Below are 25995 nucleotides of genomic sequence, written 5' to 3' on the forward strand. Positions count from 1 at the left end.
ACGGGCAACCGTTACTTGTCATTTAACGAAAAACAAATAATAGAGCAAAGAAAAAGAAAGAAAAAAAGAAAAACAATTCTTGGGTATGAATCTGCACATGTAGCAACGGACCCCAGGGAGATGCAGGAAGGCGAAGAAGCCAGCTTCTACATGTCGCAACCCTCGAAGAAGCACATCGGGGCGCTGGCTCGCCTTGGGTGGCTCCCCTCGTTCAGATCCGCAAGGTTTTCCCGCTCCCCACGGTACCTGGTGAACAGGTCAGCCCAGTAGGATACGCTCCTCCGCGTCCTCTCTCAACTCTTCGTATGTGCTGTCGATGTGTCTCTGTCCCGTAGAAGTCACCCTCAATACCACCACCACCACTGCTACTAACACTACCACCACCACTATGTCTATTTGTCTAACGTCAACCGCATACCCACCGCACAATATTGCGGTCACCGCACCTTTAACGGACGACCGCTTTCACGGTAGTTCGATAGCCGTTTGTTCGATGTACTGTATTCACATATTCCTCGATGTTTTTTCCAAATGTTCGTTATACATATTACACACACGTATAGTTCGCACATAGTGTTAGATTAAATATCGTTGTACACATAGATCAAGTAGTGAGATGGATGTTAATGTGTTGCGGACATAGTCCGCGTTGCAGTAGCCCTCGTTACGTTCACCTCGCAATCAACGCAGTACTCGGTATATTTCGTAACGGATAAGGGAAGAGCCAGAGTTTCTGTAACCGTGCAGCTGATTCGCTGAAACTTATGGTATGCACCAAAAGATGCTGATCCGAAGCTGCGGGCAAGCCTCCAATTCAATCTCGGTGTGAAGTTTTTCATACGTTTCAGCGGAGCTTCCGATTTTCCGGTTCAATTTATCGAAGGGATTCTATAGGATCCGGTATGGAAGACGCTTACAGTGATAATCATGTGTATAAAATAATTCAAGTGGTTTGAATCGATTCGTTTTCTTTACTGTTTACTATACTGTACTTGTTTTGTGTCGGAATAGAAGCTCGAAAGAGAAAACAGAAAATGCACGAGCTTAAAGCCCAACTATCATCGAGGATAAACGCGGTTTTCTGGCAAAAGTGACATTTATGTTGGTGTAAAATCAGCCACGTCATGATTCAGACTTCGACGTGAGGTATTTTCGGTTGTTCGACAATTTCTAGCCGTTTTCGAATCGAGTTGTGAAGTTTCATGGACATTGACTTTGAGTTTGAATCACCGATTGGCCTACTTTTGGCTCTTTGTCGCCTCTTTTTCGCTTCTATTCGTCAATATTCCGCATTATTTTGTTAGATGCAGTCGTTGGTCGTATCAGAAAATACGGCAAATTGTGAACGGTGGGATTTTGTTTTTCAGGGCGAATTCCGCAGATGGGACCTCGGCCGACTACCCCGCCGACTCGGCGTCTAGGACGTTAGGATTCGGCGGCGCGACCCGTTACTCCAGATCCCAGAACTTCGGAGATTGTCGTCACGGTTTCAAGAGATTTCTCCTCTTGCCAGCAGTCGACAAACTTCTACTGCAGAAGCTTTACACGACCCCAAGAACCGTATAGATTATAACATATTCACCCCTTTCCCCAATATACCAGCGTTGATTATACCGCGCAAACAGTAATCAATTAACCCCCATCACCCACTGTCATTATTGGTATACCTATATTAACGTGTTACGATAAGCATGCGATCCGCGAGGGATTGTCAACACTCGAGAAGCAGAAGAAGAAGAAGAAGAAAAGGAAGAAGAAGCATTTATCCTTCGTCAGAACCGATGGAGTATAGTAGTTGCAATATTGGCTTGCTTTTTGGCAAAAGTTGTTGAAGATGAATTTTAGTACTGGCTAATATAACTTATTCGGATTCAAATTTATAGCCGTCTATATTATGGGATTCCAGCAGAAAAAGTAATTATCTGTGTACCTATGCAATGTTTCGCCGAAGTTATAGACTCACGTCCGATCTTCGAAATCCCAGATATTTTAATTCGTCCCCGTGCTTTGATGTATCATGTTTGAATCTATAATAAAGATACTCGTCAAACTTCTTCCAGCAAGTCAGCATGAAAAGGAAACACGAAGAAAGAAAATAAAACCAGGAACAAATGGATGCAAAATTTGCGGAACGTTGGATTTGTAATTTATGCTGATTGCGACGTAGATCGTAGAATTTAAATCCCTAGTTGTTAGTCTGTTCCATGAAATCCTATATTCATCATTTATTCATGCTAAATAACAGAGTGCAGCGGTTTTGTTCTTCATTCCGAACGCGGTGATATACATATGAGAAGGGTAAAAGAAGAAAATAATAAGAGAGTAGAAAGAATAATTAATATCATAACTCTGTATCAAAATATATAGCTATAAGGTGGCTGGAACGGCGGTTTTCTATTGGAGAATTTTTCTCAAATTTCCTATGAGATACCGCCGGCTGAAATTGCTGTGGATGACATATAATTGAAGAAAAAAAAAAAAAAAAAATCAAAGAAAAACAAGAATTAAAATCATGACAATACTATGTAATTATACTAATATAATAATAATTATAACATAAAAAATATAATATATATATATATATACATATATATTATATATACGTATATACTATATACGATATGTGTTTAACTAGACAATAATACTATACGAGTAATATAATGACAATAAAATGATATTAAATATATTGAATTGGAAATTAAAATTATTATTCTCAATGTTTAGCTCAATATCGCGCGTTTAGATCCTTGATTTTACACACGCATGCAGGCGCATAATCATTCCTATATTCATGCGTGTACAACGTATAATAATGCGTGATTGTACCTGTGAAACACGTTTATTTCTATTAAATCTAACTTGAACGCAGTATTATTAATTGTCTTTTTATTCAAACTCGAATGTACGAAAGCAGTTTGAAAAGTCACCACAGGAAACAGAGTTTTGACCATGTGGATTTCTTGCAAACCGATGCAACAGTCGATGCCTTAAATCGACTTTTGCGTCCCGAAATTTTAGGCCTATCACCTAAGTGATTATCTTGAAACTTTTTTTTATTCACCGAATCTCATCTATAATTTCCGAATCAGACAGATGGCGCTACCTAGGCTACACGTTTCAACGTGTGCGATCGATCAGTTTCACAGTATTCCACACGCCAGTAATGCGACGTGGATCTACGAGTAAGCGTGTGGTGCGCAGCTCATATTTAACCGGAAGATGACTGGCAGAGGGTAACTTCAGAAGTTTGACCTGATCCATCGATCGCTGCACACCGGCAGCGTTGCCAACGTACGGTGAGTGAAAAGTTTCGTTATCTTTACAGCTAGTGTTATTCGTAGTGAGTAATTTTTTAACCAGAAAGAATGATTGAATATTAAGGCGTTTGATGGTAAAAATTATTTATCGGCCAACCGGATGCAAAACACAATATATAACATATCTCAAAAGCGACGTTTCTGAAATACTTCTGAAGTATTTCGTGCCGTATGGCTAATATTCATTAATGAGTTCCCAGTGGCTCACTATTTTTCTGAAATTAAAACTGGAACAAGTTTCTTTTTGAAGCAAATTTTATGTGCCAATGACTAGCGACGCGAGTGACAGGATATACAAACGATACGTTGATCAGAGACACATCAAATTTCCATAGATCCGTAGAAAAAAAAAGTGAGCCACTGAAAACCCATTAATTAACATTACATATGTTCGCTTCGGTTTGGTGACTCCTTGATCAAGAATCAAGGCATTTTGATACATCACGGTATATTATAACGATTGTACCTGAGATGTGTGAACACCATTTTGTAAATAATTCTGAACTGCAGAATAAAAGATGTATGTAAGCAAGATTTAAAATTGTCATTGATGTATCTGATTCTGAGCATGAAGCATATAGTGCCGATGAATGTATCCTGGAACATTTTCATTGACGATCAAAAGTAAATTTTTTTTTTATTAGAACAATATTAGTGTGCGTGCACATAAGTTTTAGGGTTATCGTATGGTTGCGAGACAGAAATTCATTATACATTTTAGAAACGTTCGATTGGTTATCGAATTAGATATATCTGCATGACGTTATTTTCATTGTGCTGTTAGTATCAACATCCAAGAGGTGAATTGGAATTCAGGCACAACGGTCACCGACGGTTCTGACATATTCTCGGGCTTGGGAAAATCTGCATTTGACAGCCGATTTTCAGTATGAACGAACGTTCCCATAAGTGCGCTATATTAAATTAGTACGTGATATACGATTGTGGTTAATCCTTTCAAGTGAAGTCGTGTTTTTCCTTTTCAACTGCTAATTATCATAAGGAGTAGGTATATGTATTTTTTTAAATCCGTTTCATTGTACCGAGTTACGCAGAATATTATACTGCATCTGTGTAATTCCAATCTTGCTTGATCATATGCGCAGCTCGCTCTCCAATCATGACGCAAGATGATCCAGTATTAGCTGTAGTCGCCTGTAAGCAAAGTTATCCCATTGTCATTCATCGGCCTGTCAACGGTCTTTATAAATGATTAGCAGGGCTCACAGGCGAGGTATATATTTCATCTTGAAATCAACGAATGAATCGAAGTACGTCATCTCGATACTTACCTGCGGCATAATAGAAGCGTCCGCCACGCGTAGTCCCTGTATTCCGTAGACTCGGAGCCGAGGGTCGACAACTGCCAGTGGGTCCGATGATGGGCCCATTTTGCAGGAGCCTGCGAAGTGGGATTCCCCAGTAACATTGTAATGAGCTGCACACTCCCAATATTTTCTGCTAGCAAAAGTGTAGGTTGAGCAGGGCTCGAAAGGTGTCGCGGCCAAGGTCATGTTATAGGCTTTGAAGGCGGGTGCATCAGCCAATTGCAAAGTATACTCGACGGCTTTTACAACCCCAGCGACGTCATCAGGATGGCAGAGATAGTTTACCGTGATTGAAGGATATTCCAAAGGATCCGATGAAGCCAGACTAATTTTTCCTGGAACAGAAAATATCTGCAGTTGGTTTGCGCGCTTGTAGTTCTCCATTCCTCAATTATGGGTGGTAGAATTTTGTTGCGAGAATTCAGGAAGTCAGGAGTACCTCTGCATTTCGGATGCTCGTAACCGGCCGAAAACTCGATTTCGCGTTTACCGTCGCTGCTAAGTAAGCCGATTCCACCGGGTGCGCAACCAGCAGAGTAACCCATGCCGACTATATGATTGTCCGGAAGGTTAGGCGTCGTTATTCCAGATGGTAGGGCGCCAGCCACTTGACCGAGTCCGGTGTTAGACAAGGGTCCGGTCTGGAAGGCGATATACTCAGCAAGAGCGGCCCAGTTGTTGTCGTAGACGTCAGGCTCGTCTATGGTGAACGAGATCGGGAATACGACATGATCATGGAAATTGCAGCCGACGCCAGGTAAATTTTCGATCACTTCGATTCCGTAGGATTTCAAATCTTCTTCCGGCCCAACTCCAGAGAGGAGTAGAAGATGAGGAGACCGAACGGCACCTGCGGAGAGGATGACTTCCCTGGATGCGCGTACCGTGTACAACTTGCCGTTCTGCTTGTAATTATTGCAAATTCGTTCACTCCTCGTTAACGATATTTCAAACTATAGGCTGGTGGTATGAACGAGTAAACGACCAAGTGAGTGAGATAATTAGGGGTGAGGAAGATAGCGAACGAGAAACGGCAAAGTCAGGGAAAATGTGTTAGATATCAGTCGAGATGTGTTGTGTTGATTCCATGCCTAAGACAAGTGCCCTGTGGCGTTACAATTGTGACCGAGGTAAAATGAATGAATGAATGAGTCATGCAGTTTATCTATGCCCAAGTAAAACTGTAGTAAAGAGAAAATGAGATGTCATACAATCTCTTAAAATTAAGTTTAAACAGCACGCAGGGAGAACGAATCAAGTTGCGGATGGTGAGAGAAACAAAAGATGAAGTTGAGAAGATAAACATAAAGTTTCGAAGAAAAAAGTTATTAACACTGAGCATGGAGAAGCAGAAGAAACAGGAAACATTTTTTTCGATAGTTGAGATTAAGAATTAAGTAAATTAAAATGAAACTGAATTGAATTGAGAGAAGCAAAAACAAAAGAACGAACGTTAAGTAACATACCTAAGAATCAAATTAGAATTAGAATTGAGTCCACACTCTAAAACATAAGATTTAGTTAGTAAGAAATGGAGTTCGATCCCACCGAGGAAGGCAGGGCAGACGGACCAAGGAGGATGACCAGCACTATGGAAAAGTAGTTAGGATTAAGAAAAAAGAGGTACACGAAGCATAGATAGCATAAGCATTACAGCTAAACCAGGATTATGGATACATTGGACAAGAACGGTAAGAACTTCATTCACACCAGAAAACAGACCAGCCACGCGCAGAGGAAATACGAGATAGCTGCTAGAGGATGCGAAGAGAATTCAAGTTGGCGATGCTCCCGGGAGAAAACTGGGTTGACATTGCGACTGACCCGCTTCAAGGTCTGGGAAAACAGCCAACACTTCCGCCTTGAGAGGTGTATGAACGCAGCAGGCCACGATTAAGAAGCCTGACAGATGGGCATCGTCGTCTGATACGTTATAATAGAGCCAAGTCACAGAAATGAAAATGATATGAAAAAAATTTACAGAAAAATGAAGTCTAATGAGATGATTGAGAGACAAAGTGAAGTACCATTGATTTGGCCACAAGCAGGTTTGAGAAATCGAAACCTGAAGTAGGCCGAACTTTGGCGGCAAGGACTGAAAAATAGGGATGATAGAGATGATGATGGTGGTTTATTATGCCGTGGCAAGCCCTGGGAAAGCAGAATTACAGAGTAGAGTTACATGTAGGAAAATGACGAGTGCCAAGCGAAAGCAGCATAAGGAGAGAGAAAGAAAACCAATTGGTTGGACTAAGTATAGGAGATAGAGAGCATAACTCCATACAAGTGCAGGACGAAAAACGTATAGTTGTACTTTTTACTCCCTAGAGACCAATAGCTGAGTTTTATTCCCTAGGAAGTAAAAAGTGCGACCTCGTAGGCGTGTAATGAAATCCAAATGACAAACGGGTGGTGGAGATACTTCCACAAGGTCTTTTTGACTTTTTGTGTTTGCATTACTCGTCTCCAGCCCGTAATGTACTGTAAACTCCACACGCGAGCAAGAAAGGCCCACTTCTTGCCCTTCGTGAATAACATACTAATTCAATCAATTCAAGTTGTAGCTGTGGCGTAATCGAATCTGAATCATCATCCCTACCAGTGTCCCAGAATGAAAAGACTACAAAACAATGAAATTACGGACAGGCTAAATAAGTGATTCAAATTCTGTAGCTCCACGTATCATTATCACCTTGTAATATTCGATGCCAACGGCCCTTCGGTTCTCGATTATGACTCGCGTGCAGGTGGAGTTCAGAGTTATTTGGAGGTTCTTGCGGTGTCTGATTGGCCGCAGATATGCCGCAGCGCTACTGCGTCTCGCACCGCGATGACTCGTTGTTTGGAGTATAGTGAACCCGATAGGATCATCTCCGTTGAGATCATTGCTGAGGCCGAAACCCGCCTCTTTGGCTGCTTCGAGTATTACATTTGCAAAAGGTGGTTTGGACGGAAACCTTTCGACAAAAAGCGGCCCATTCGTGCCGTGATACTTTCGGCCAACACTATCGATATCGCCGTTATTTTCGGACTTCTTGAAAAATGGCAAGACTTCTTCCCACGACCATCCCTCGTTACCCATTGCAGCCCATTGATCGAATATATACGGGCTGCCGCGTAGGTATATCATTGCATTGTGCGACAAGCTTCCACCAAGAGTTTTGGCTTGCGTAATCAAACAGCTACCATTCGAACCTTGACAGGCGTAGGTTTCGTTGGTCGACTGGTATCCCCACTCGTTAGATGATCCTATCACAAATAAGATTTACAGATTTTTTCAACTACTTAACAAAACAGGATTTTTGGATATGCTGGTATACTTACCGGGTACAACATAAGTGAAACCAGGAACGGATGCGGCTACTAGTTCGTCCGGGCCTGCCTCAACAAGCAGAACTTTCCAAGACGGATTTTCACTCAGTCTTGCAGCGACGACAGAACCGGCTGCTCCACCTAAAAACGAAAAAAGCACAAGAGATTGCACTCACGTTCTCTTTACCTTGTTCAACTCGCATAGCATCGATGCGTTTTGAAATCTGTCTGGTGAGTGAAAATTGTTTATTTCATAAGACAACTCACCCCCCACTACGATAAAGTCATACTCGGCATCTGGGATATGGATAGGTGTGATGCGTTCGCAGGTTTGAGCGATTCGTTGTTTTCTTCTTACAAATGTCTCTAGAATCGACAGAAAGAAATAGTACGAGGTGACATTACATACGCTGGCTATACTCTGCCCCAGGTAGTCCGCATTGCAGGTTTCCGGCAAGGCGTAGTTGTACTCCATTCCTGTAACAGATGAGTCGAGGTAAAAGCGGACGAGATTTCCGAGAATAACAATAATTGATTTAAACAATATATAATAATCAGACCGCACAACAATATAAATCTGATTGCAGTACACCGACTATTTTCAGACAAATTATTTTCCATCGAACAACGAACTGTCACGGATCACGTTTTTTTTTTTTACGAACTCCAACTTCTAACGTACTCAGTTTTCCCTGGGTCACAAATGTGACCTTCTTGTCGGTGGAAACTAAATCTCCTCACAACGTAAAAGGCGTCCGTTTTAACACGAAATTTAATTGAGCTTGTTCCTGTATCTGCAAGGTATTTTATTTGTTATCACCATAACGTATATCGGTATTTGTTTACTTCCAAAATCATACTATGGGCCTGAATTAATGTGATCCAGATTTTGGAAGCGATCACCGTAATTCTGGACAACTGATTTCCCAGACTAGGCAAGTGTACGACAATAACTGCCCGCAATTACACGTCGTGTTAAATTTCGAAAAATACTGACTGTTCTTGCAATCTGTGCCACTGTGTGACACTGCTACGGTGCACTAATCTGTATTTGGCGTGCTGAAGATTTGATTTCTGCTCATCGGAAACTACCAACGTTATACGTTCCTCGGATAGTAGTCGAGAAATTTATACTCGATTTGATGGAGGGCGTATCACCCAAAAATATTTGCCTTTCATATTTTCCGCCTACGTAATGATACATCAACATGCACAGGAGATCAGCAGAGCACTACATTCCTGTTCAAATAGAGGATGGGGCCTTGCAACAACATGTGTCTTACGACATATTTTTTCAGCTCGCGTACGGTAGCTTGAGATATTTTAAAGTATATGCGCATAGTTTTCACCTCCATGAAGCTGCTTCATATCGTAATATCGTAAGCCGCCAGACTTTTGGCATAACAAGTTCATATTGAGACAGTCTCAGGCTTTGCGAGTTGTGTGTTCTTGAACACATTTGGACGATTGGCGTACAGATTAGATAATGCGAAAAGTTCTCAAGGCTTTGCGGGTCTCAGACTTATCGATTCGATCGACATAACGATTCCAGTCGGTATATCGCACTGTAAGTTCGACGATCTGCTATAGCATTTGTTAACCGAATATTGTTCACAAATTCCGAATCAGTCAGATGGCGCTACCTAGGCTCCACGTTTCAACGGGTGCGATCGATCAGTTTCACAGTATTCCACACGCCAGTAATGCGACGTGTATCTACGAGTAAGCGTGTGGTGCGCAGCTCATATTTAACCGGAAGACGACTGGCAGAGGGTAACTTCAGAAGTTTGACCTGATCCATCGATCGCTGCACACCGGCAGCGTTGCCAACGTACGGTGAGTAAAAAGTTTCGTTATCTTTACAGCTAGTATTATTCGTAGTGAATCATTTTTTAAACAGAGGGAATGATTGAATATTAGGGCGTTTGATGGTAAAAATTATTTATCGGTCAACCGGATGCGAAACACAATATATAACATATCTCAAAAGCGACGGTTCTGAAATACTTCTGAAGTATTTCGTGCCGTATGACTAATATTCATTAATGAGTTCCCAGTGGCTCACTATTTTTTTGAAATTAAAACTGGAACAAGCTTCTTTTTAAAGCTAATTTTATGTGCCAATGACCAGCGACGCGAGTGACAGGATATACAAACGATACGCTGATCAGAGACACATGAAATTTCCATAGATCCGTAGAAAAAAAAAGTGAGCCACTGAAAATCCATTAATGAACATTACATATGTTCGCTTCGGTTTTGTGACTCCTTGATCAAGAATCAAGGCATTTTGATGCATCACGGTATATTATAACGATTGTACCTGAGATGTGTGTACACGATTTTTTAAATAATTCTGAACAGCAGAATAAAAGATATATGTAAGCAAGATTTAAAATTCTCATTGATGTATCTGATTCTGAGCATGAAGCATATAGTGCCGATGAATGTACTCTGGAACATTTTCTTTGACAGGTGAAAGTAAATTTTTTTTTTAATAGAACAATCTTTGTGTGTGAGCATACAGGTTTTACAGTTATCGTACGATACCGAGACAGAAATTAATACATTTCGGAAATGTTCGACTAGTTATAGAATTGGACATATCTACATGACTTTAGTCTCATTGCGCTGTTAGCGTCAATAACCAAGACGTGACTTGGAATTCAGGCACAACGGTCGTCGGCCATTCTGACATATTCCCGAGTTTAGGAAAATCTGCACTTGACAGCCGATTTTCAGCACGAACGTTCTCATAAGTGCGCTTTATTAAATTGGTACGTGGAATATGATGATGGTTGGTCCTTTCAAATGTAGTTGTTTTTCCCCCTCCAACACCCAATTATCATGAACGGGTAGGTATATATATTTTTTTAAATGCGTCTTTACTGAGGACAGGTTTCATCGTGACGAATTATGAAAAATATTATATCGCATCCGTATAATTCCAATCTTGCTTGATCATGTGCGCAGCTCATTCTCCAATCATGACGCAAGATGCTGCAGTATTGGCGATAGTCACCTGTAAGTAAAGTTATACCACGGTCACTCATCGGCCAGTCAACGGTCTCTATGAATGATTGGCAGTGCTCATAGGTGAGGCATCCACTTCTTTTCAAAATCAACGAATGGATCAAAGTACGTCATCTCGATACTTACCTGCGGCATAATAGAAGCGTCCGCCACGCGTAGTCCCTGTATTCCGTAGACTCGGAGCCGAGGGTCGACAACGGCAAGTGGGTCCGATGACGGACCCATTTTGCAGGAGCCTGAGATGTGGTATTCCCCAATAGCATTGTGATGAACTGCGCACTCCCAGTATTTCGTGCTAGCAAAAGTGTAATTTGAGCAGGCCTCGAGAGGTGTTTCGGCCAAGGTCATGTTGTAGGCCTTTATGGCCGGTGTATCGACCAATTCCAGTGAATACTCGATGGCTCTCACAACCCCAGCAACGTCGTTAGGGTCACAGAGATAGTTGACCCAGATCGAAGGATACTCAAAAGGATCCGATGAAGCCAGACTGATTTTTCCTGGAACAGAAAATATCTGCAGTTGGTTTGCGGGCTTGTAGTTCTCCATTCCTCAATTACGAGTGGTAGAATTTTGTTGCGAGAATTCAGGAAGTCAGGAGTACCTCTGCATTTCGGATGCTCGTAACCTGCCGAAAACACGATTTCGCGTTTACCGTCATTGCTAAGTGCGCCCATTCCACATAGTTCGAAACTGTTACAATAACCTGCAATGACTATATGAATGTCCGGAAGGTCGGGTGTAGTAATCCCGGATGATAGGGCGCCAGCCACTTGAGGGAGTCCGCTGTTAGACAAGGGCCCAGTCTGAAAGCCGATGTACTCAGCAAGAGCAGCCCACTTGCTGTCGTAGACGTCAGGCTCATCAACGGTGAACGCAACCTGGTACATCATATGATCATGGAAATTGCAGCCGACGCCAGGTAAATCTTCGACCACGTCGATTCCCTTGGATTTCAAATCTTCTTCCGGCCCAACTCCAGAAAGCAGTAGAAGATGGGGAGACCCAACCGCACCTGCGGAAACGATGACTTCCTTGGATGCGCGTACCGTGTAGAAATTGCCAACCTAAGGAAAATTTATCGAGATCACCCACTTGCCATTGTTGACGTTTGAAATAAACAAATCAAATGTGAATAAATTCATTAATTTCAATTTCCCAGCTCACTTTGTAATATTCAACTCCAACTGCTTGTCCATTCTCGATTATGACCCTCGTGCAAGTGGAGTTCAGAGTGATGTGGAGATTAGTGCGATGTCTGATTGGCCGCAGAAACGCTGCGGCGCTGCTGCGTCTCGCACCGTGGTGGCTCGTTGTTTGAACTATTGCGAAGCCAATATTATCATTTCCGTTGAGGTCATTGCTGACGCCGAAACCCGCTTCTTCGGCTGCCTCGAGTATTACATTTGCAAGGAGTGGCTTGGACGGAAATCTTTCGACAAAAAGCGGTCCATCCGTGCCGTGATACTCTCGACCAACACTATCGATATCACCGTTATTTTCGGACTTTTTAAAAAACGGTAGGACGTCTTCCCACGACCATCCCTCGTTACCCATTGCAGCCCATTGATCGAATATGAACGGGCCGCCGCGTAGGTATATCATTGCATTCTCCGCCATGCCTCCACCGAGAGCTTTGGCTGCAGGGATCGGACAGCTACCATTCGAACTGAGACAGGCGTAGTTCTCGTTTGTCGACTGGTATCCCCACTCGATAGATGATGCTATCAAAATAAGATTCACAGATTTTTTGAACTTCTCAGCGAAACAGGATTTCTGGATTTGTTGGTACACCTACGAGATATAACAGAAGCAAGACCAGGGATGGATAAACCTACTGGTTCGTCCGGGCCTGCCTCAATAAGCAGAACTTTCCAGAACGGATTCTCACTCAGTCTTGCAGCGATGACAGATCCGGCTGCTCCGCCTGTGAACGATAGAAGCATAGGTCATGTTGCTATTGCACTGGTGTTCTCCCTACTTTATTCAACTCTCGTAGCATCGATGCGTATTGAAATCCTTTCTGTAAGTGAAAACTGTTTATTTTATAAATCAACTCACCTCCCACTACGATGAAGTCATACTCGGCACCCGGGGTATGGATAGGTGTGATGCGTTCGCAGGTTTGAGCGATTGCTTGTTTTCTTCTCGCAAATGTCTCTAGAATCGACAGAAAGAAATAGTACGAGGTGACATTATACAAATTGACCAGACTCGGCCCCAGAAGGCCCGCATTGCAGGTTTCCGGCGAGATGTAGTTGTACTCCATTTCTGTAACAGATAAGTCGAGTTTAAAATTTCTACCTGTTAGCCTTACTACCACATACGGTAACTAATGACAAAATTTTTCATGTACTTGGCAAAAGACTTTTGCAACAGAGGTGCTTTTTGAAGGGATGATGATATACCGGCCGAATATGAATTCCGATTCCTGCCAAAATCGATAGGGGGTTCGAGTTTGATGCCAAATACCTGTGCTTCAAACTTAAACCGCATTCAATCGCAATCGTGTCCACAAGGTGCTCCGGCGTGAAGAAGAAGAAGAAGAGAAAAAATGTCTTTTTCATCATTTTTGACAGTCAACAAATACGGACGACTCGACTCATTTCAATCAGGCTTTAAGACTGAAGTCATTAGGGCCAAGAACACCAGCCATATAATTCTCATTCCAGAATATGCACGCGATCTTGAGATATAAAACCAAGCTTGTACACGGTAAGATAGGGAAGTAGTTGGACTAGGAAAATGATTCTCGGCTAGCTCTCGGCTTTAAGGTAACTTGGCAGTGATTCGTTGCCGCGAATCTTGTTGTAATTCCACTTGTTCGGGGACTCTAAGTTCGGCAGCAAATACCAGTATTTCGGTCAGTATCAGATTCATTTCGAACACCGCCGCCATTCTCAATTCAAACCGTAATTTCTACAGTTTAGTTACGAGGTTGATGAGAACGTACGACGTTAAACAGGTCTGTTCGTCTATGAAAGCCTAGTTTTATTGCTTGTTGAAGTTCGGCACACATGCATGTGGTGTAATAATAATAATAATAATAATAATAATAACCCATGACACAGGGTCCACAATAATTATATTCAACTCCCATAGAAAGGTCTTTGGATGTAATACAATGTGAAAGGTGATTTCATACTTACGTCGAACTGCAATCAAAAATCTATGGAGACGGTTTGGTGTACCGTTCGTTCTGGTTCCGTCCAGAAATGAATATGCTGTCTCGATGTGACTCGTAGTTATACGGCAGCACGATGTGCTCCCTTGACTTTCGCATATGTTTGGCGTATTTGACATGTCCAACATCTTTGTACTTTCAGGTGAGGATTATTAATTTTAAGTTGTATAATAGTCACTGATATTACATTTTCACGATATGGCTGAGCGATTGGAAGCTTTGATGTTTATACAATATAAGTTGAGTATAATGTACGTATATCCTGAAAGATTCTCTTTTTATTATCAGGTACAGTAAATTATGGAGACATTGACTATCCTCTTATGATGTTGAAGACATAGTAACTATGGACGAAACTTTTCATGACAGATCCTTTCCGAGGCTTAGAAAGTTGCGTAGTAGAGAAACTTTACCCAAAAGTAATACTTGTGTGCTGGCTTAGAATTTCTGTTAAAGAATTTTTTCCTGGCTCAATTGAAATCCTTTACAAAAGGATACGATTTGAATTAGCATTTGAGATTATCTGGAATACATGTTGAAAATATTAAATAACCATATCGTCTTCATTGATTTTGATTTTCCTTTACTCCAACTTTAGATTCAGCAACGATCCTTTAGAAGACCAAATGTCCATTTTTCCCCTGTCTTTACCGTGCAATGTCGTTGTGTTTACCGCACATATTTAATCTTAGGTACCTTTCTGACGCTGGGGGTGAAATATTTCTGGAATTGCGTAAGCGATCAGATACTTCGATATAATGATACGTGGTCTTCCTCTACGATCAATTGCATGCATAAGAATATTCTCTACAGTTTAATTTTACATGCACGAAAATTACCACATTATAATGCTTCAGGTGTCTTGAGATGCAAATTGACAGATAAGTTTAATAATTACAATAAAACGTTGGGTTTTCATTTAACCATGATTTTTCTTTTAAAGTTTTCATTGTGCGGGACCAACAACTTCACGTGAGCTAATATAGGGCCACAGTCCATGCGAACATAAAAATTACACTGTTTACCGGATGAAATTTCGACAAATTTTATTTATTTGTTTCTTGGTTTTAATAGGGAAATAGGGCTTGCGTCATTCTTCACATCAACAAGTGACAAAACAATTTTTCAAATACTCCTATAATATTTTCAACCAGTGAATCTATTAAAATCTTGGCCATTTGTTATGCATTTTTGGGATGTGACACATGCAAATGACATGTGTGTGGACGGATGTAAGAACGGATAGAGGAGGTTGTCCTGTTCACAAATATGTTTGTTCGTAGGTTGAATTCAGTCAATGGTGAAAATACGGCCTGAACTCCTTTTCAATGTATATAGAGTACACAAAAGTTCTAAATATGAAAATAGTCGCCAAATCTCAGCCATAATTATCAGCCAATCTCTGGATGCAAGCAAAAAAAAAGTCAACGAATGTTCGCAATATTGTATTTTTTCCTCATCTTGAAAAATAGGATTGATTTTCTATTCATCATTTGTAATAAGAAAGATACTCGAATCTACATATACGAGGACATTTTCACATGAAATTAATGAGAACCAACCAAATTTCATATAAACAAAAAAATATCATCGGCATACGGCATTACTAACGATCGGAGGGTTTATACCACATCGCGTTGGTGCAAAGCTGAGCATGAACCATACAATACAAAAAATTGACACTATTTGAAAATCAGCTAAGACTGGTGATAGCAGAAATTCAACAAATAAAGTAGGAAATCACTGAACAGGGTGCAATGTCGTATTAACAATAAAGTTTCCCCGAATGTGTAACTTTATTCGGTATAAATTAAATTGAACAAATTTCAAAAACGCCAGATAAAATTCATTGATTATAACATCACGTTTCGGAAACGAACGAAATACCTCATCGTTGTTCAGTGGGTAATAGATGTTGTTACGATTTGGCCGCTGTAGAAAAATCTCAAAACGTCGTCTTGAAATATGGAACCCTGAAGAGTCCGAAGAGGTATGCAAACTGCGCGAAGTCATAGAATATTTAGTGCGCATTGCGGATTTCGCGGCAGAAGGATCGATTTGAGACAGAGAATTAGATACTTTTTATAGTGCAGCAAAAGTCGTGGCCACGGGCGAAATCACCTGTAAGCATTTTTTTTTAAGTTTGACAAGGTGGAAACTGCCACCTGTCGATATTTCATGATGTTTCATGTACGAGGCAGATGTATCAAGTTCGAATATTTTATCCGGTGATGCACACTTGAACAAATTTATAATTTTCTAAATTTGACAGCGTGTTCTGAAATGTCTCAAGTATACCAGAGGTACTAATATTTGTCGCATTTATCGAGTCTTGGAATCGCACAATAACCTTGACAGTGTGAATTTGAGTTACGGGAATGGAGTATAGCAGTTCGTATCTACAGAACCAATGATGAAGCTTATTCAAGAGACAGAAAACGTAATAGGACCAGTTAATAAGCATGAAAGGTAGTGCTGTTTAGATATGAATCCGGAAGCACTTAAGCCGCTTCATTCGGAACTTAATCACTTTATCAAAAAATATACTCAACAAAAGGTGTCGGGGATAAAAAAATGCGTAAAGAAGTATCACATATTTATTCTCGTATTTTCGAAAATAAGGGAGAAAATACCGAAAAACCATTTAAACGAGAAGTGAAAACCTCAATGTTTCAAATTGTTATACCCAACCTCACAGAGTATTAACTGATATTTCTGTCTAACGATATCTGGAGAACGAATTATCGGATTTCAATGATTTTGGTCTCAATCGACGCGGCTTTTCCCAACCTTGCTCTTAACTATTTTGACCATGACATTTCAGACTATTATAGAAACATGGATACTTTTTGCCAGAGAAAAAAATTAATCTTGAATAGCCTATATAATTAGAAACGGTAACGAAAATGACACGCAAATTTATCAATTATTTTAGCTGCACTTTTCGACTAGAAAACATACCGAAATGAAGGTGTTTGGTGCACTCAAGGTCGTTTGGATATCGCACCATCGTAGTTTCTCGAGATCGCCGCGATCTCGGCTCGTGGCAGCACTGATGCCTGATTTCTCGCGGACGAGTGAGCAGGCGCGCCTGCGAATTTGGAGTCAGTCGTCGGAACGACGCACTTCGGAAAACACGCTCACGATAAGGCCTAAGGTCGATACACATCCAACCTAACGAGGTTGACGAAAACAGTTCGTGTCATAGAGATCGAGAGAACGGCAACGGCTCGAGATTCTCCGATCCCTTGACAATAAACTTCTGACCGAGGGGACGGCAACGGCTCAAGATCCCCCCCTGTACAGATACACGATAATAATGCGAAAAACAACGTATCATATACGCGAGGTTGCGATGATGTGAGTCAAACGGGCGACGTACGTTTACATTAGGCCTATTTGATATCACATAATGATAGGATTTACACGCAACGATAATATATGTGAAATAAGATCGCTATAACGTCATGGGTTTTTATGCCTCAGGCTTTTCCCATATGAGTAATAAATGATAATTACGATTCGACAGCTCAATCATTGTGAGTTCTCATTTCTAAAATTCATAATAGTCCTAGAACTCACATCCTAGATCATTGAAGTAAATACGAAAATCCGAAGTAACTTCGAATTGAAGAAGCTTCGACCAAACAAAAGGGATAGTTGAAAAAAATTTCTCCATAGGTATTGGAATTGTCGACGAAACCCATACCTTAAAAAACAGTCGGTTGAGTGAAACTTTTCCTCTGAGTCGCTTACCTTTTAATATGAACGCAACGAACGCAACAGTTTCTCTCGATGCTCGTGTTGACGAAAGGGGCCCACTTGAGACCAACGTCTCGCTTTCGGCGACGATCACCCGAGCTGTTTATCTGAGGCGATAAGTGGCTAGGACAAAGGGCTAGTGAGCCCCATGAATCGCTAAGGGATCGACGCTTCGACCAGCAAGGTGACGATTACTTCTGGATAGAGTTCCAAACGAACAACGTCGTCATCTTGAGCTCATTATTACTCGTTGCTCACGACTCTACGTAATTTTGTACTGATTATCAAATATAACTTACTTACGCTGATAAATATTTCGGCATTTCTTTAAGTTTTCTTACAAGTATCCGTTTTAATCACAGCAATGCTTTCTATGCACGCTGTATATTATTTCCGTGATGGCAAAAGTCGTATGGTCGTTATTGTCAAGATGAAGAAAGTCGAAGAATTTAAATGCTGCTCGAGAATTACAGATTCATTGAATTTCCGGATAATTGAATACTGTGATACAACAATCGGATCTCGGTATGCACATCGCACGTATCCAGTGAAGAAATCAACACAAACAAAAAAACCAAAAAGCCACGATGTCGATCATAACGATTCCAGTCGGTATATCGCACTGTAAGTTCGACGATCTGCTATAGCATTTGTTAACCGAATATTGTTCACAAATTCCGAATCAGTCAGATGGCGCTACCTAGGCTAGACGTTTCAACGGGTGCGATCGATCAGTTTCACAGTATTCCACACGCCAGTAATGCGACGTGTATCTACGAGTAAGCGTGTGGTGCGCAGCGCATATTTAACCGGAAGACGACTGGCAGAGGGTAACTTCAGAAGTTTGACCTGATCCATCGATCGCTGCACACCGGCAGCGTTGCCAACGTACGGTGAGTAAAAAGTTTCGTTATCTTTACAGCTAGTATTATTCGTAGTGAATCATTTTTTAAACAGAGGGAATGATTGAATATTAGGGCGTTTGATGGTAAAAATTATTTATCGGCCAACCGGATGCGAAACACAATATATAACATATCTCAAAAGCGACGGTTCTGAAATACTTCTGAAGTATTTCGTGCCGTATGACTAATATTCATTAATGAGTTCCCAGTGGCTCACTATTTTTTTGAAATTAAAACTGGAACAAGCTTCTTTTTAAAGCTAATTTTATGTGCCAATGACCAGCGACGCGAGTGACAGGATATACAAACGATACGCTGATCAGAGACACATGAAATTTCCATAGATCCGTAGAAAAAAAAAGTGAGCCACTGAAAATCCATTAATGAACATTACATATGTTCGCTTCGGTTTTGTGACTCCTTGATCAAGAATCAAGGCATTTTGATGCATCACGGTATATTATAACGATTGTACCTGAGATGTGTGTACACGATTTTTTAAATAATTCTGAACAGCAGAATAAAAGATATATGTAAGCAAGATTTAAAATTCTCATTGATGTATCTGATTCTGAGCATGAAGCATATAGTGCCGATGAATGTACTCTGGAACATTTTCTTTGACAGGTGAAAGTAAATTTTTTTTTTAATAGAACAATCTTTGTGTGTGAGCATACAGGTTTTACAGTTATCGTACGATACCGAGACAGAAATTAATACATTTCGGAAATGTTCGACTAGTTATAGAATTGGACATATCTACATGACTTTAGTCTCATTGCGCTGTTAGCGTCAATAACCAAGACGTGACTTGGAATTCAGGCACAACGGTCGTCGGCCATTCTGACATATTCCCGAGTTTAGGAAAATCTGCACTTGACAGCCGATTTTCAGCACGAACGTTCTCATAAGTGCGCTTTATTAAATTGGTACGTGGAATATGATGATGGTTGGTCCTTTCAAATGTAGTTGTTTTTCCCCCTCCAACACCCAGTTATCATGAACGGGTAGGTATCTATATTTTTTTAAATGCGTCTTTACTGAGGACAGGTTTCATCGTGACGAATTATGAAAAATATTATATCGCATCCGTATAATTCCAATCTTGCTTGATCATGTGCGCAGCTCGTTCTCCAATCATGACGCAAGATGCTGCAGTATTAGCGATAGTCACCTGTAAGTAAAGTTATACCACGGTCACTCATCGGCCAGTCAACGGTCTCTATGAATGATTGGCAGTGCTCATAGGTGAGGCATCCACTTCTTTTCAAAATCAACGAATGGATCAAAGTACGTCATCTCGATACTTACCTGCGGCATAATAGAAGCGTCCGCCACGCGTAGTCCCTGTATTCCGTAGACTCGGAGCCGAGGGTCGACAACGGCAAGTGGGTCCGATGACGGACCCATTTTGCAGGAGCCTGAGATGTGGTATTCCCCAATAGCATTGTGATGAACTGCGCACTCCCAGTATTTCGTGCTAGCAAAAGTGTAATTTGAGCAGGCCTCGAGAGGTGTTTCGGCCAAGGTCATGTTGTAGGCCTTTATGGCCGGTGTATCGACCAATTCCAGTGAATACTCGATGGCTCTCACAACCCCAGCAACGTCGTTAGGGTCACAGAGATAGTTGACCCAGATCGAAGGATACTCAAAAGGATCCGATGAAGCCAGACTGATTTTTCCTGGAACAGAAAATATCTACAGTTGGTTTGCGGGCTTGTAGTTCTCCATTCCTCAATTACGAGTGGTAGAATTTTGTTGCAAGAGTTCAGGGAGTCATAAGTACCTCTGCATTTCGGATGCTCGTAACCTGCCGAAAACACGATTTCGCGTTTACCGTCATTGCTAAGTGCGCCCATTCCACATAGTTCGAAACTGTTACAATAACCTGCAATGACTATATGAATGTCCGGAAGGTCGGGTGTAGTAATCCCGGATGATAGGGCGCCAGCCACTTGAGGGAGTCCGCTGTTAGACAAGGGCCCAGTCTGAAAGCCGATGTACTCAGCAAGAGCAGCCCACTTGCTGTCGTAGACGTCAGGCTCATCAACGGTGAACGCAACCTGGTACATCATATGATCATGGAAATTGCAGCCGACGCCAGGTAAATCTTCGACCACGTCGATTCCCTTGTATTTCAAATCTTCTTCCGGCCCAACTCCAGAAAGCAGTAGAAGATGGGGAGACCCAACCGCACCTGCGGAAACGATGACTTCCTTGGATGCGCGTACCGTGTAGAATTTGCCAACCTAAGGAAAATTTATCGAGATCAGCCACTTGCCATTGTTGACGTTTGGAATAAACAAATCAAATGTGGATAAATTCATTAATTTCAATTTCCCAGCTCACTTTGTAATATTCAACTCCAACTGCTTGTCCATTCTCGATTATGACCCTCGTGCAAGTGGAGTTCAGAGTGATGTGGAGATTAGTGCGATGTCTGATTGGCCGTAGAAACGCTGCGGCGCTGCTGCGTCTCGCACCGTGGTGGCTCGTTGTTTGAACTATTGCGAAACCAATATTATCATTTCCGTTGAGGTCATTGCTGACGCCGAAACCCGCTTCTTCGGCTGCCTCGAGTATTACATTTGCAAGGAGTGGCTTGGACGGAAATCTTTCGACAAAAAGCGGTCCATCCGTGCCGTGATACTCTCGACCAACACTATCGATATCACCGTTATTTTCGGACTTTTTAAAAAACGGTAGGACGTCTTCCCACGACCATCCCTCGTTACCCATTGCAGCCCATTGATCGAATATGAACGGGCCGCCGCGTAGATATATCATTGCATTCTCCGCCATGCCTCCACCGAGAGCTTTGGCTGCAGGGATCGGACAGCTACCATTCGAACTGAGACAGGCGTAGTTCTCGTTTATCGACTGGTATCCCCACTCGATAGAGGATCCTATCAAAATAAGATTCACAGATTTTTTGAACTTCTCAGCGAAACAGGATTTCTGGATTTGTTGGTACACCTACGAGATATAACAGAACCAAGACCAGGGATGGATAGACCTACTGGTTCGTCCGGGCCTGCCTCAATAAGCAGAACTTTCCAGAACGGATTCTCACTCAGTCTTGCAGCGATGACAGATCCGGCTGCTCCGCCTGTGAACGATAGAAGCATAGGTCATGTTGCTATTGCACTGGTGTTCTTCCTACTTTATTCAACTCTCGTAGCATCGATGCGTATTGAAATCCTTTCTGTAAGTGAAAACTGTTTATTTTATAAATCAATTCACCTCCCACTACGATGAAGTCATACTCGGCATCCGGGGTATGGATAGGTGTGATGCGTTCGCAGGTTTGAGCGATTTCTTGTTTTCTTCTCACAAATGTCTCTAGAATCGACAGAAAGAAATAGTACGAGGTGACATTATACAAATTGACCAGACTCGGCCCCAGAAGGCCCGCATTGCAGGTTTCCGGCGAGATGTAGTTGTACTCCATTTCTGTAACAGATAAGTCGAGTTTAAAATTTCTTCCTGTTAGCCTTACTACCACATACGGTAACTAATGACAAAATTTTTCATGTACTTGGCAAAAGACTTTTGCAACAGAGGTGCTTTTTGAAGGGATGATGATATACCGGCCGAATATGAATTCCGATTCCTGCAAAAATCGATAGGGGGCTAGAGTTTGATGCCAAATACCTGTGCTTCAAACTTAAACCGCATTCAATCGCAATCGTGTCCCAAGGTGCTCCGGCGTGAAGAAGAAGAAGAAGAGAAAAAATGTCTTTTTCATCATTTTTGACAGTCAACAAATACGGACGACTTGACTCATTTCAATCAGGCTTTAAGACTGAAGTCATATGGGCCAAGAACACCAGCCATATAATTCTCATTCCAAAATATTCTCGCGATCTTGAGATATAAAACCAAGCTTGTACACGGTAAGATAGGGAAATAGTTGGACTAGGAAAATGATTCTCGGCTAGCTCTCGGCTTTAAGGTAACTTGGCAGTAATTCGTTGTCACGAATCTTGATGTAATTCCACTAGTTCAGGACTCTAAGTTCGGCAGCAAATACCAGTATCGCGGTCAGTATCAGATTCATTTCGAACACCGCCGCCATTCTCAATTTGAACTGTAATTTCTACAGTTTGGTTACGAGGTTGATGAGAACGTACGATGTTAAACAGGTCTGTTCGTCTATGAAAGCCTAGTTTTATTGCTTGTTGAAGTTCGGCACACATGCATGTGTTGTAATAATAATAATAATAATAATAATAACCCATGACACAGGGTCCACAATAATTATATTCAACTCCCATAGAAACGTCTTTGGATGTAATACAATGTGAAAGGTGATTTCATACTTACGTAGAACTGCAATCAAAAATCTATGGAGACGGTTTGGTGTGCCGTTCGTTCTGGTTCCGTCCAGAAATGAATATGCTGTTTCGATGTGACTCGTAGTTATACGGCAGCACGATGTGCTCCCTTGACTTTCGCATATGTTTGGCGTATTTGACATGTCCAACATCTTTGTATTTTCAGGTGAGGATTATTAATTTTAAGTTGTATAATGGTCACTGATATTACATTTTCACGATATGGCTGAGCGATTGGAAGCTTTGATGTTTATACAATATGAGTTGGGTATGATATAAGTATATCCTGAAAGATTCTCTTTTTATTATCAGGTACGGTAAATTATGGAGACATTGACTATCCTCTTATGATGTTAAAGACTAAAATATGGAACCCTGAAGAGTCCGAAGAGGTATGCAAACTGCGCGAAGTCATAGAATATTTAGTGCGCATTGCGGGTTTCGCGGCAGAAGGATTGATTTGAGACAGAGAATTAGATACTTTTTATAGTGCAGCAAAAGTCGTGGCCACGGGCGAAATCACCTGTAAGCATTTTTTTTTAAGTTTGACAAGGTGGAAACTGCCACCTGTCGATATTTCATGATGTTTCATGTACGAGGCAGATGTATCAAGTTCGAATATTTTATCCGGTGATGCACACTTGAACAAATTTATAATTTTCTAAATTTGACAGCGTGTTCTGAAATGTCTCAAGTACACCAGAGGTGCTAATATTTGTCGCATTTATCGAGTCTTGGAATCGCACAATAACCTTGACAGTGTGAATTTGAGTTACGGGAATGGAGTATAGCAGTTCGTATCTACAGAACCAATGATGAAGCTTATTCAAGAGACAGAAAACGTAATAGGACCAGTTAATAAGCATGAAAGGTAGTGCTTTTTAGATATGAATCCGGAAGCACTTAAGTCGCTTCATTCGGAACTTAATCACTTTATCAAAAAATATATCCAACAAAAGGTGTCGGGGATAAAAAATGCGTAAAGAAGTATCACGTGTTTATTCTCGTATTTTCGAAAATAAAGGAGAAAATAGCGAAAAACCATTTAAACGAGGGGTGAAAACCTCAATGTTTCAAATTGTTATACCCAACCTCACGGAGTATTAACTGATATTTCTGTCTAACGATATTTGGAGAACGAATTATCGGATTTCAATGATTTTGGTCTCAATCGACGCGGCTTTTCCCAACTTTGCTCTTAACTATTTTGACCATGACATTTCAGACTATTGTAGAAACATGGATACGTTTTGCCAGAGAAAAAAATTAATCTTGAATAGACTATATAATTAGAAACGGTAACGAAAATGACACGCATATTTATCAATTATTTTAGCTGTACATTTCGACTAGAAAACATACCGAAATGAAGGTGTTCGGTGCACTGAAGGTCGTTTGGATATCGCACCATCGTAGTTTCTCGAGATCGCCGCGATCTCGGCTCGTGGCAGCACTGATGCCTGATTTCTCGCGGACGAGTGAGCAGGCGCGTGTGCGAATTTGAAATCAGTCGTCGGAACGACGCGCTTCGGAAAACACGCTCACGGTAAGGCCTAAGGTCGATAAACATCCAACCTAACGAGGTTGACGAAAACAGTTCGTGTCATAGAGATCGAGAGAACGGCAACGGCTCAAGATCCCTCCGGTACAGATACACGATAATAATGCGAAAAACAACGTATCATATACGCGAGGTTGCGATGATGTGAGTCAAGCGGGCGACGTACGTTTACATTAGGCCTACTTGATATCACATAATGATAGGATTTACACGCAACGATAATATATGTGAAATAAGATCGCTATAACGTCATGGGTTTTTATGCCTCAGGCTTTTCCCATATGAGTCATAAATGATAATTACGATTCGACAGCTCAATCATTGTGAGTTCTCATTTCTAAAATTCATAATAGACGTAGGACTCCCATCCTATATCATTGAAGCAAATACGAAAATCCGAAGCAACTTCGAATTGAAGAAGCTTCGACCAAACAAAAGGAATAGTTTAAAAAAAATTTCTCCATAGCTATTGGAATTCTCGACGAAACCCATACCTTAATTAACTTTTCCTCTGAGTCGCTTACCTTTTATTATCCGTTTTAATCACAGCAATGCTTTCTATGCACGCTGTATATTATTTCCGTGATGGCAAAAGTCGTATGGTCGTTATTGTCAAGATGAAGGAAGTCGAAGAATTTAAATGCCGCTCGAGAATTACAGATTCCATGAATTTCCGGATACCTGAATACTGTGATACAACAATCGGATCTCGGTGTGCACATCGCACGTATCCAGTAAAGAAACCAACACAAACAAAAAAACCAAAAAGCCACGATGACGATCATAACGATTCTAGTCGGTATATCGCACTGTGAGTTCGACGATCTGCTATAGCACTTGTTAACCGAATGTTGTTTACAAATTCCGAATCAGTCAGATGGCGCTACCTAGGCTCCACGTTTCAACGGGTGCGATCGATCAGTTTCACAGTATTCCACACGCCAGTAATGCGACGTGCAACTACGAGTAAGCGTGCGGTGCGCAGCTCATATTTAACCGGTAGATGACTGGCAGATGGTAACTTCTGAAGTTTGACCTGATCCATTGATCGCTGCACACCGGCAGCGTTGCCAACGTACGGTGAGTAAAAGTTTAGTTATCTTTACAGCTAGTATTATTCGTAGTGAGTAATTTGCCAACCGGTAGGATCGATTCAGCATTACTTCTACTATACAACAATAATTACGTCACAGGATAAGCATCTCTATTGTTTTTTTATTGTCTCATTGTAAACAATTTTTTTTTATTTTCTCTTGGTT

The 25995-nt window shown here is 41.3% G+C and overlaps 4 protein-coding genes across 13 annotated transcripts in view; 1 reads left to right on the forward strand and 3 right to left on the reverse strand.

Moving 5' to 3' along the window:
• Positions 1-3653, forward strand: part of LOC107222497 (neuropeptide-like 1) — a 31173-nt gene extending 27520 nt beyond the window's left edge. Inside the window, exons 3-4 of one of the 3 annotated variants that reach the window (XR_006906425.1) lie at positions 104-470; positions 1368-1482. Coding sequence is in view for 2 of the 3 variants with exons in the window: in XM_015661887.2 (XP_015517373.2) it covers positions 104-257; positions 1368-1566 (353 nt within the window). In the remaining variant the exon portion in view is untranslated. Of the gene's footprint in view, positions 1-103; positions 471-1367 lie in introns of all 3 variants that reach the window. The other 2 variants (XM_015661887.2, XM_015661889.2) reach the window with 2 other exon arrangements.
• A 284-nt stretch (positions 3654-3937) lies between these two features.
• On the reverse strand, positions 3938-9048 carry LOC124296646 (glucose dehydrogenase [FAD, quinone]-like). 3 transcript variants are annotated; one of them, XM_046746800.1, is made up of 8 exons: positions 8955-9032; positions 8640-8751; positions 8225-8434; positions 7969-8098; positions 7338-7890; positions 5085-5547; positions 4610-4980; positions 3938-4472 (listed from the first exon to the last, which is right to left on the reverse strand). In XM_046746800.1, exons 3-8 carry the CDS (start codon positions 8430-8432, stop codon positions 4377-4379), a joined length of 1821 nt encoding a protein of 606 aa, XP_046602756.1. In that variant the 5' UTR covers positions 8433-8434; positions 8640-8751; positions 8955-9032; the 3' UTR covers positions 3938-4376. The 3 variants fall into 3 exon arrangements, with proteins under 3 accessions (XP_046602756.1, XP_046602754.1, XP_046602755.1); XM_046746798.1 differs by having other exon boundaries at positions 7338-7894; positions 7970-8098; positions 8955-9030; XM_046746799.1 differs by lacking the exon at positions 8640-8751 and having other exon boundaries at positions 7338-7894; positions 7970-8098; positions 8955-9048.
• A 1045-nt stretch (positions 9049-10093) lies between these two features.
• LOC124294743 (glucose dehydrogenase [FAD, quinone]-like) lies at positions 10094-18058 on the reverse strand. 3 transcript variants are annotated; one of them, XM_046741645.1, is made up of 8 exons: positions 17928-18058; positions 14137-14299; positions 13049-13258; positions 12786-12914; positions 12155-12711; positions 11592-12054; positions 11117-11487; positions 10094-10979 (listed from the first exon to the last, which is right to left on the reverse strand). In XM_046741645.1, the coding sequence occupies exons 2-8, from the start codon at positions 14297-14299 to the stop codon at positions 10932-10934; spliced, it is 1941 nt and encodes a 646-aa protein (XP_046597601.1). In that variant the 5' UTR covers positions 17928-18058; the 3' UTR covers positions 10094-10931. The 3 variants fall into 3 exon arrangements, with proteins under 3 accessions (XP_046597601.1, XP_046597591.1, XP_046597595.1); XM_046741635.1 differs by lacking the exon at positions 17928-18058 and adding an exon at positions 14670-14728; XM_046741639.1 differs by lacking the exon at positions 17928-18058 and adding an exon at positions 14670-14728 and having other exon boundaries at positions 14137-14306.
• Positions 18059-19127: 1069 nt separating this feature from the next.
• Positions 19128-25520, reverse strand: LOC124294742 (glucose dehydrogenase [FAD, quinone]-like). Of its 4 annotated transcripts, none has more exons than XM_046741610.1 (8): positions 25261-25520; positions 23165-23327; positions 22082-22291; positions 21819-21947; positions 21188-21744; positions 20625-21087; positions 20150-20520; positions 19128-20012 (listed from the first exon to the last, which is right to left on the reverse strand). In XM_046741610.1, the coding sequence occupies exons 2-8, from the start codon at positions 23325-23327 to the stop codon at positions 19917-19919; spliced, it is 1989 nt and encodes a 662-aa protein (XP_046597566.1). In that variant the 5' UTR covers positions 25261-25520; the 3' UTR covers positions 19128-19916. The 4 variants fall into 4 exon arrangements, with proteins under 4 accessions (XP_046597566.1, XP_046597572.1, XP_046597583.1 ...); XM_046741616.1 differs by lacking the exon at positions 25261-25520 and adding an exon at positions 24538-24583; XM_046741627.1 differs by lacking the exon at positions 23165-23327.
• Between the last annotated feature and the right edge of the window lie 475 nt (positions 25521-25995).

This window comes from Neodiprion lecontei, chromosome 1 (assembly GCF_021901455.1).
Source record: "Neodiprion lecontei isolate iyNeoLeco1 chromosome 1, iyNeoLeco1.1, whole genome shotgun sequence".
NCBI lineage: Eukaryota > Metazoa > Arthropoda > Insecta > Hymenoptera > Diprionidae > Neodiprion > Neodiprion lecontei.

Bases quoted from the DNA above. Each gene is read 5' to 3' on its own strand.
- LOC124294743 (XM_046741635.1), bottom strand. The intron at 12,915-13,048 runs GTGAGTTGATTT...TATCGTTCACAG, and splicing joins TGACTTCATCGTAGTGGGAG to GCGGAGCAGCCGGATCTGTC. The intron at 12,055-12,154 runs GTGAGCTGGGAA...AATTTTCCTTAG, and splicing joins TTGGAGTTGAATATTACAAA to GTTGGCAATTTCTACACGGT.
- LOC124296646 (XM_046746799.1), bottom strand. From the start codon at position 8,432: ATGGAGTACAACTACGCCTTGCCGGAAACCTGCAATGCGGACTACCTG. The intron at 8,099-8,224 runs GTGAGTTGTCTT...TTTCGTTTTTAG, and splicing joins TGACTTTATCGTAGTGGGGG to GTGGAGCAGCCGGTTCTGTC. The intron at 7,895-7,969 runs GTAAGTATACCA...TATTTGTGATAG, and splicing joins TTTCACTTATGTTGTACCCG to GATCATCTAACGAGTGGGGA.
- LOC124294742 (XM_046741610.1), bottom strand. From the start codon at position 23,327: ATGTTGGACATGTCAAATACGCCAAACATATGCGAAAGTCAAGGGAGC. The intron at 22,292-23,164 runs GTAAGTATGAAA...TATCTGTTACAG, and splicing joins ATTTTTGATTGCAGTTCTAC to AAATGGAGTACAACTACATC. The intron at 21,745-21,818 runs GTAGGTGTACCA...TTATTTTGATAG, and splicing joins TCTTGGTTCTGTTATATCTC to GATCCTCTATCGAGTGGGGA.